This window comes from Alligator sinensis, unplaced genomic scaffold (assembly GCF_000455745.1).
Source record: "Alligator sinensis unplaced genomic scaffold, ASM45574v1 scaffold517_1, whole genome shotgun sequence".
Classification (NCBI taxonomy): domain Eukaryota; kingdom Metazoa; phylum Chordata; order Crocodylia; family Alligatoridae; genus Alligator; species Alligator sinensis.
The window spans coordinates 433,291-444,034 of NW_005842236.1; the positions used below are offsets into that span (position 1 = coordinate 433,291).

At 41.2% G+C, this 10,744-nt stretch overlaps 1 protein-coding gene across 1 annotated transcript in view; it reads right to left on the bottom strand.

The window, feature by feature from the left end:
• LDHB (lactate dehydrogenase B) overlaps positions 1 to 8,746 on the bottom strand; it is a 22,803-nt gene extending 14,057 nt beyond the window's left edge. The window contains exon 1 of the mRNA XM_025208540.1: positions 8,530 to 8,746. Within this exon, the coding sequence (XP_025064325.1) occupies positions 8,530 to 8,745 (216 nt within the window). The 5' untranslated portion in view covers position 8,746. The remainder of the gene's footprint in view (positions 1 to 8,529) is intronic.
• Positions 8,747 to 10,744: the final 1,998 nt, after the last annotated feature.

The following is a 10,744-nucleotide window of genomic DNA, read 5'->3' on the forward strand; positions in this document are numbered from 1 at the left end:
GCTGCAGCAGGGCCTTGAAGCACACTGTACACATGCAAAGCCCTTCTCTACCCCAGCGAGTCTCATACTTATTCAGCCGCAGGAGCAGTTTTTGCTTCCTGAAATGTCAAAACAGTTCTTGACTCACAGGCTCATCTGCGTCAGCAGAACCTTAAGGAGGGTTGCAACATGTTTACTTCATGTTCCTATCTGTCGTGTCTAGCATCATGCTGTATTCCCCTCATGGAGTTGTGAATTTATCTTCAAAACATGCTGGTGAAGTAAAGAAGCAGGATATTATATCAAGGGGAACTGAAGGCTTGTCTATGCAGGGGCATCCAGGAAAAGACAGGGCGAATTTACTGAAGATACTAAGAGAATGCAGATAAGATGCATCCTGGCAGATGCTGTCATTCAGATGTAAAGTGGGTTTTGATTGCTATAGTTTACTCTTTGTTAGGCCCACTGTTAGCTGCTACACTTTGTTTCCTGGGCAGTCAGGAGCCCTGACATGAACACAGTAGTGTTGCATGATTTCTCACAGGATGGCTCTGACAAAGCCAAGGACTTCACGTCTGTGCTCCAGTCATTTATAGCCATTGCTTTTCCTGTTCCAACAGGTAGCTATCTACACAGCAATTCCTGACACTTATTTTAGCTTGTCCTAGAAACAATGTGACTTACAACCATGACTGAACTGTTGTATGGACACCACCTTTCCCCTAGAATTGTGATGTTTGAATCTGTTTTACAGGATAAGCTACTTGGGCAGGGAGACAAAGATTCAGTCTTCTTCTGTGTTTTGTAAAGCAATAAAAACACACAGACAACAGCAATACTGGTAATTTCTGTAGTGACATGAAATACTTTACCTGTGCCTTTTTTTAACCTACATAGGGGGAAATACAGTTGGATTTCTGATCTCTAGTTTTACCATTGCAAGCCAAGTGAGGAGAGGATGGAAGTACTGTGCTGAAAACTTAGCAATGTCACTACACAACATTCCAGTGGGAACTACCTCTAAACAATTTTTTTTAATTATTCACACAACAGAATCACTGGGAAAAGACAAATGTAGGGGCAGAGCACCTAATAATGAAAACTGGCAAAAGCTCTGGAGGAGAAATGATGACCCTGGATTTCTATGGAGACAAATACATGACAGAAGGAGCACTGAGTGGGGTCTTATGGGAATGGCCCACATCCAGAACCAGTGGTCTACAGATTGGAATCAGTCTGAGAGGAAGCTGTCTTTGTTTATTGCCTGGATCTCCTCATCCTCAGTTAGTGCACTGCAATTAAGTAACGCCAAGTGGCATAGGTATATTATCTACCATGTAGCAGAATTGTCTATCTGAATCCTTTTCTGTTGCACCAGCTGCAAACAATACATTCTTTATTGGAAAATGTATTTTGATTTATATTTCAATAGCACCAATATGCTATGCATTTTTCAAGCTCACAGAATTGGCAATAGCTGCCCTGAAATGTTTACAGTCTGGAGACAGGATGGTAAAATATTACCTTTATTTTGTAGAAATGGAGACCTGAGACCCAGAGAAACTAGATGACTTACCAAAGACTGCCAAAGTGGCAGCCGGGGTGCACTCCCTGTTTAGGCATGCTCCCTGTTTAGGCGATGGGCAGGGGGGGTGAGTGGGAGCACTGAGGCCCCCCCCCCCCCCCCCGTGAACGCTAGCTGGGAAGCAGAGTCAGCAGCAAAAGCGGCGCAGCTGCTTTTTGGTGAGTGAGATCGGCCGTGGGGGATCCCATCCTTGAGGTCAGTGTGATTGGCTGCCGGGTACACCCCCCCGGTCGCTGACTGGTGTCGGGGGGGGAAGGGGGGCTTGTGACCCCCATGACTCAAGAGGCACCAGTTGCCCATGGCAACTGGGGAGTTGGTCTATGACAAATCACAATTTCAGTTTTTTGAAACCCACAGTCCAAACAAATTAGACTGCTAACCTTCAGACAGTTAGAAAGTTTTGTGTATACTAAAACAGTGGGAGTGGAGATGAGTGTCTGTGTGGAGGGGAATAAGTGAAATAAATAGTTTTGACTCCATATAAAGTTTAATATTTATCTTGTATACAAAATCTCTTAGGGCTGAGAACCAATTATTGAAGTGTCTCCCCAATGAACCTCCACATCACTTGAAGCCAGCTAAGTTTTCATTACTCTTTACTCATCTGAGGCTACACCTATATCTAACTGGGGAATGAGCCTTCTTATTTCAGCAACCTATTTCCCTATGCATATAGAAAGTGCTCCTCTTTGGCTGTCTTCTGGCTTGTTTCATTTCTTGTCATTAGATCTTTCTCCTGCTGATGGGTTGAGTTTTGCTTGACCGACCGACCGACCGACCTTCCATCTGCACTGCCGTCTGTATCAAAGCAGGCTTATATAAAGTTAACTCGTACATGTCCACATATGTTTCTATTTCAGCTCCTGATTATTCAGTAGATATATCCATCCGTCCTACTGGGGCAAGTTAAAGTAATCTGCCCAAAGTCACACAGAGTTGCCTGAAGACCCAGGCTTAAAACTCAGGACTCCCCATTACTTAACTTTATGTTTATTCCTCCAAGCCACATTTTATTCAAATTAAAATAAAGTGTATTATATCACATAGTAGGGAAAACCTCTCCCTGTGTGTTTTTGCTCATTTTCTCTTCTGAAGGAATGGCTACATATTCTTGGCACTTGCTTCAGCTTTTGTTTACTTTTTGTTTAAAGATTACACTGTGTTCCAGATAGTACACGGATGGCAGTGTGCTTTATAACTCAGTTAAATCAATAAAACAAACAGACAGATATACACAGACACACATAGTGATCACTAGCATTCGGAATATCAGGTACAACAAAGAAGCAAAGGCATAAAAGCTGTTACCTGAGCTGCATTGCTTTTTGATAGCTAAAATAAAGCTTCTTTATTTGCACTTTAACTTAACCAGTCAAATTTTTAAAGTGGCTTCCAATCAGGAATTTTGGGTGCTAATCTTTAGGCATCCCATAGCTTCCTGGGTTGCTTGCACAAGCACTACAATGGCACGTGCATATTGTGTGTGTGTGTCTGAAAACCTGTTTTGTGTGCTCAAATGGGGTTTGTTCATGCTAATCATTCTGGTAGAGCTAAGGTCTGCCTCTCAATGCCTGGATCCATGCTTCACAGTGTGTGAGAGACAATGATCTCATGCATGGCAATGTTTTTTACGTCAATGGAAACGGAATGGTTATAAAATTTAGCAAACAGATTCAGAGAAAGCAATAATTTTGAAAGTGTTTAGGCCTAGCTGATAGCCTTGGTTTATTAAACCAGCTGCTAAATATAAAAAGCAATGATCCATGGAGTAATATGCCACATAATTTCCACACTACACACATATATGCTCCATATTAAAAAAAATCTTGGTATTCATGATCATTACAAGCTATCATGTTGAGTCACAGTAAAAAGAACAACATGGCTAGGGACACAAATCACACATAAACCACTATAAGTGATTGGAAACTGGTTCAAATCTGTAACACAACAGAACTTCAGTGCATATAAACTGCTTTCAAAATGGCCAAAACCAGTTTAAGATAAATCTGGATGTAAGTATCAGTTTAGGTTAAATCGGTTTATTGAACTTCTGCCCCAGATCCCCTCCAGACTCAAGTTAACTCACAGTCCCCCAGTATCCTAGGATGCTTTGCACCTCCTCTGCAACTCTCCCCTTCCCCCCAAAAGGGTGGGCAATTTAGCCTTGGCTCAAGCTGTCTGCTCCAGCAGAGTAGGGAGGCATGCTATAGCACCCCAAGCTTCTGGCCTGTGCCACTGCTGACATGTGGCTGCATTTCTGGAATCAAAAGTCAATGTCTGTTCACTTGCTTATTGGTTCAATCTATGCAGCATAGACTAACCTGTGAAGATTGAATCGATTCAGTCTTGCGTTTTTTGACTGTCTGTACTTAGTCTATATGAAATTAAATGGACATGAATGAAGGACTTTTTTAAAAGTCAGCCCTTTCAAAGTGATTTCCAACAATATTCTCAGAAGTCTCCTGTGGGCAGATAATCATTATAGCCATTCTACACATGAACAAACTTGGATCGGAAAAAGTAAACCCAGCCAAAAAGTTTCACAGTGCATAAATACAAGGGTCCTGACTTCCAAGTCTCTGATCTAAACCAGTGAACACTTGGCATAAAAATATTATCCTAGGCTGAAGTCCTAGTTCTAAATTATCTTACTCCCTCAGGGCAATGTGAAGTCAAAGCAAGGTTCACACATGTGCAAGTAGGCTCAACACTATGCTACCACATGGGAGTATTTTCAGTCCTTCAAAAGTTCACCAACTACATGAAAAATATATTTTAGTTCACTCCCCCCGCATCATTCTGCTAAGCCATGATTTTATATTTTACAACAATGGTCTTGGCTGCACAATGGCTGCGCATTCAAAATACAGTAAATGATGTGTATTCCAACATATGCATTTTTTTAGTGTGCTATGAATCAGAAATTCACAAGTATTTGTGGTGGTTTGGAAGTAGATTTTCTACCAGCTCTAAGCCTGCAAACAACACACTTTATCATGTGATTCCTTAGCATGGCCCATCAGGGCATTTCTGTTCATCAGTCACTCAGTCCCAAGGTCACACTAACCATTGGACCATCGTTGAAGTAGCAATAACTTTCCTCCATTTTTCCTAGTCTTATGCAATTCTTGTACAATCAGTCAGTTTTAATCCCGCCCAGTCTTTTACATTGGTGGTCCAGCTTGTCTTAGATCTCTCTTCTCTTCTTTACCCGCCCACAACACACTGTAGAATGGTGTTGGCAAGGGTGCTGAGCCTTCTTGGTACATGTCCAAGCCACTACATCTTTCTTCTTATGATTTCAAGTAAGGTTCATCTTTGCCAAATTCTTGTCTGATTTCCTCATTCACAGATTCATTTCTTCTATGTGCAGGTTATGCCTAGAAGTCTTCTGAAGTACCGTATTTCAAAGGTCTCAATTCACTTTTCCGGTGCCTTAATGAGTGGCTGGGTCTTACAGCCATAGAGAGTTGTTGAAATGGCAATAGCATTTAGTAGGTGGAATTTTGTTTTCATTGTGATGCTGCTGCTAGTCCTGATTTTCTTTAACTTTGCTAGGTGTCCAATGGCAATGGCTATACTTCATTTTACTTCTTTTTCTAATGTAGCATCTTCTGTGATGGTTGCTCCAAGGTATTTAAACTGTGTTACTTTTTATAGCCTCTCACTACCAACTTTTGCTGATGAATCATTATTGCTTTGGGCTGATGTTACCATTACTTTACTTTTCTCCACACTAATTTCCATTCCACATGTCTTTGTAGCCTTATGCACCCTTTCTGTTATTTTATTAAGCTCTTTGGTACTTCCAGCTATTAAATCAATGTGATCAGCAAAGATTGTTAATTTCTTATCCTCCAACTGACACTGTTGCAGTGAAGGCATCTGACATGATTTGTTTCAGGTACAAATTAAATAAGCATCATGAGACGAGAACCTTGGTTTATTCCTACTGATGTTGCAAAGCACTCCACAATGTTGTTGTCAAGCAGGACTCTGCTACTTGTATTGGTGTAGAGTTCTTCTATAAGACTTATCAATGTGGGACTTACATTATGCTTCTTCATTGCCAGCCAAAGTGCTTCTTACCACACATTTCTGTCCATATTCTTCACTAAAGCCACAGATTTAATCAGAGGTCTTCAATCATTACCTTTGACATATGCTTTAAGGCCAAAAACCTAAGTCTTGTTAACTAGATTCCTTTATTCTAGTTATTCTGTGGTTCAAAATGTACAATAATTCATAGTGAAAGTATTCTGGACACATCTTAGCCAAATACCTTGTTTTTCCAGTATTTGAAAGAGATTAGATTTATTTAACTATCCCAACAAGCCAAGGAGAAAATAGTTGTCAAGATTCACCATAGGATCTCTTCTTGCACAAAAACCTACAAAAGGAACCTGCCATCAAGAGTCCATTGAAGAAAGCTGCCTTGGCAGAAAGTGACTGTCTGAAGGATGGCAGCCTCAGAGGGGGCCCGGGCAGGACAGCTATGGATATACCCACTCCCAACTGTAAGTGTGCACTCTGAGGGATAACAGTTTGCAGCAAAAGAGTGACTTCCTCTGGGGCAAAATATAATTTACTTTTCTCTTTGTCAGCTTGGGTAATTAATAATTGACCATACACAAATAGATGGATATATCTAGCACAGTATGATTCCGCTAAAGTCTTTTACTGCACAGTATGATTCCTTTAATTATATATATATATATATATATATATATATATGTATATATGAGGAATCATACTGTGCTAGGTATATCCATCTATTTGTGTAGATGGCCAATTATTATGTATAGCATTTAAACTGAAAATACTTTATCTTTAATACCCCAGTAGGTGGAACATCAAGTAGTAGCTCTACCAATGAAACCAAAGTGCCCTCTAACCTCTGCTACTCCATTCATGTGTGCAGACTGTTTTGTGAAAAGTCTCTGAGAGTTTGGACACATGCACATTCCAATTAAAACAAATGGAGTTACATTTTGCAATAGTGGATCCAGAGTGCAGTATGGCAAAGGTTATTTAAAACACTGATGGAGGTATTTTGAATGTCCATTCGGAAGTTTAAACAGACCTCACATGATCATATAAGCATCTTCCTCACCAGCATTGAATTCCTTGAGCAAAATACCGGTAAAAAAAGTAGTACATAGATTTAATTTTCTCTAATCCCTTTGTTTCAGTCAGTGGCTGCATGTATACAAGCAGTGGTCCTCACAGTTATTACTTTGCAGTCATTTAGTAGTTGCTTATGCAAGTACTAAATGACTGCGCACTAACTGACGTTACTGAGCACTACCATCACTGCACTGTTTTTTTCAGACGCTAATGCGCAGCAGCAATGACCTACTGTGCAGAAGCTTGCTACTATTGCACAGTGGCATCTGGTATAGAGGTGCCCAGTAATAACAACTTCTACTCACAGAAGGATTTAGCAATCTGTTGATTAACAATAATTTTCATTCATGGATCTGAAATGCTGTACGATTCATAAGTGTCTTGGTCACCATTTTTGGATTAGTGTGACCAAGACAATAGGAATATTAGGAGACTTTTCCAATTTTATAGGAGTCCTTGAAGAGTTGGGAATAAAATTCAGGCACTATTTCTTCAGGTACTTCTGACAACAGACCTAACTTGGATGTTCATATCTGAAAATAAAATTTCTAATGGGCATTTTTCTATTTCATGGGTGTGTCTATATGAGACAATGTACTACACAGTTTACACATGCACACTATTTCCTGCACAGTAAATTAGTCTACTGCACAGCTAGCTACTACCTGTAAATAATAGTAGTAAACTAGCTGTGCAGTAGATACTGCGCAGTAACACGTGTACATGCTGATTGAAAGCCAGGAAATGCAGCAAATGTCCCGCTTCTGTCCCCCAAAAGCAAAACAACTCTGACCAACAGTGGCTTAGAGAAATCCCTGTCCAGTTGGGGTCTGGCTGGGATCTGCCCCAGAAATGGGACAGCTCCTAGCTGCATGGGGGAAGCCCCACTGGGCTTGTCCCCATATGCACAGGGGTGGGAGAACTCTGCAGAAGCAGCTGTCTCCCAGCCCCCTGCATGTCAGGACCACTCCTGATGTGTATGAGGCAAGGAGACAGCTGCCGCTGCACCTGGAAGAGCTCTCCTGGCCCCTATGCACATGAGGACTAACCCTATGCTCCCTTCCAGACCCTGAGCTAGCACCCTGGGTAGCCTGGAGCTCTGCTGCAGGGGGCCCAGAACAGGGTAGGGATGGCTCTGTACCAGGCTGCTCTTGTTGGGAGCAGATTTACTTCCAATAGGGAGCATGTTTAGAGTTCTTAACTGAGGTTTAAAGGCTTAAAATTCTTACCATCTTTTTTGTACTACAAACACAGCACATTTAGAGGCCATCAAGTTTTCTGCAGTTTTTGTTGCATTGCTTTGTGAAATTTCAGTGGGGCATGAAGATGATCAATCTCTAACTGTAGAACCTGGTAAATACCACTTTTTGCAAATACCAAATAGTTCCTGATTTAGCATTTTTCTTTTTCTTTTTGGATTGAACAGAAGCCCATTTATAGTTGAATTACTTTGATGAAAAAGAATTAAGTCCGCACCATTTCAACAGACTGAAATTTAAGGCATCGCAAGTTTGGATGGTAGTAGACTTGGCAAGGGGATTTATAGACTTTCAACACAAGGTAATTGTTGTAAAACTGGGTTAGCTCAGTAGTAGAGTTACCATATTTCCAGTTTCAAAAAAGAAGACACCTGTCAGGGAGGGGGGTGGGTAATATGCCCGTTCTATCCCCCTGCTGCCCCCCCCCAAGTCATACCCCCAGCCCTGCTGCTGCCCCTCACTCCCAAACCTCAGTACCCCCCACCCCCCAACCATGCTGGTGCCTTTTACATGCACACACACACCCCAACCATCCCCAAGCCCTGACCCTCCAACCCCCACCCCCAACAGACTTACCGGTATGCAGCTGCCGGAGATAGTCCTAGCACTGCATGATGCCCCTGCCTCTAATTGGCCTGGCCCAGTTCGCTCTAGCCCCAAACAGCTCCTTGCTAGGGCAGGCCGGGAAGTGCCAGGAAAAACTTCAATGCTGAGCAGAGCAAAACTCCAGACATTTTTTGATATTTTCAAAAAACGCATAGACAAAGATGGGAGGACCCCAAAAAAGGACATGTCTGGGAAAACCCAGACGTATGGTAACCCTAGTCAGTAGGGACTGAAAGCTGTTATTCTGAAATGGGAGAGGTCAGTTTAGCCCATGTTAATAAATACCATTACTTTGGTCATTAATTTGCCTCCTGTTGGAACTCTCAACCAAGCACATAGGGCTCCTATAGACGTGCACGGAGCTTGCTCTGAGGTGCTGGATTTCCAGCATGTTGGAGCAGACAAGATTAGTCGAGCCTGCTGGAGCATGGAAATTGATACACTCTGGCAGCCTTCCGTGTCACATGTATCAGTGTTCCCCTGTGTTCCTGTGCTCAACAAATGGTGGTGGGGTGCTTTGAACTAAAACACATTCAATGAGCTTTAGTTCAAAGTGCCCCACCACCATTTTTTCAGTGCAGGGATGCGCAGGGGTGCTGATACATGTGATGCATGTGTGCTTTTAATTAGTGTGACTCACTAAGTAAACCACCTGGCACTGCATCCCAAATCACATGTAAAAATGCCCATAAGGCTTGGAAAGTCTCTATCCTAGAAGTAAAGACTAGGATGGACTGTAATTTATTTGTCATGTTGCTTGAGAAATTTTAGTTTGTATTACACTGCTGTATTATTTCACAAATATGGTAGAACAACACAAGATTTGAACACAAAGTTCAGTTCACAAATAAAAGGTATACACAAAAATGCTTACATATTCTTTTATCTTCAACTATATGGAATATTTAATTGTGTTGCTATATCAAGTATATTTTGTAATGGGAAATATACCAAGATGATACAAATTTAAATTACTTTATATACTAAAAGAATCTACATATTCATTTAGACTGCCTTAGTTCTCATTTGTACAAAGTTGTCGTCTATTTTGAAATTAAAATAGGTACTACAAGAAAGGAAGTAAGGATGCTGACTGATTCTCTATTTATTGTTAACCCTCTTCTCCCAGGCAGAATGGGTTCTCTGCAGTGCAGCTATGCAGTACAGCTGGAGCAGTAAATTCTTCTGGGGGGTGCATCTACACGTGCTATTACTGCAGATCAATAAACTCCAGACTTTATTGTTCCTGGGTGCACCATTTGAACTTGCACCCAGGAGCAATAAACTTCAGAGCAATAGGCTTCACAGTTTATTCATGTGCAGCATGTTGAGCCAGGTGGGAGTAAATACAAGTACTATCCTGCTGCAGAGTAAATTAGTTTACTCCAGCTTAATAAGGGTGCATGTGTGGAAATCAAGATGTTTGCTATGCAGCTAATTAGTCAACTGAGCAGTAAACATCTCATATAGATACACCCAGAGAGATGCAACTTATGCCACTAAAATCCTATTGCTGAAGAAAGCTGTTTTTTTGCAAGTAGATGACTGTGGAGCCTGAGGCTTTTTTCCACCTAAATGCAGTAGTTACTAAATGATATTGCTAAGTCTGCAAAACTTCTAAGTGAAGATCAGGCCTGAGGTAACTGTGTGGGTACAGTAAGTGTGGCTAAATGAAATTGCCACCTTTGTATAACCTCCTATATTCCTATATGCAATTTATAAACTGAGATATTAAGGATAGTAGTTTAATATAAAGTTCGATTTGGATCTCACATTTTTAGATATGGACTTGTATTCTACCCACATTCCACTCCAAGTGCACATGTATATCATTCATAAACTAGATTGTCATAGTTAAGAGAGAAAGGGTTATGCAGGCTCGGATAACACAGTGATTGCCGTGGTATCATAATGCAGACATGTAGATGCAGTGAGGCTTTTAGCACTTGGAATGGAAGAATGAGGCTTCTGAGATGTTCTGTCCTATTTCATGTTAAATCTTGCTCATATGTATGGCTGATACAGGAAAGCAGAGTCAGTAGTGTCAGTACTCATGCAGCGAAGCTATGATAAATCAACTCCACAGATAACGAATCTCAGAACTCTGATTTAAAGAATTCCCAGTGACTTTGGAAACAGCACATCATAGCTACTTCTCAGAGTAATGCAAAGGTCATTCATTCCT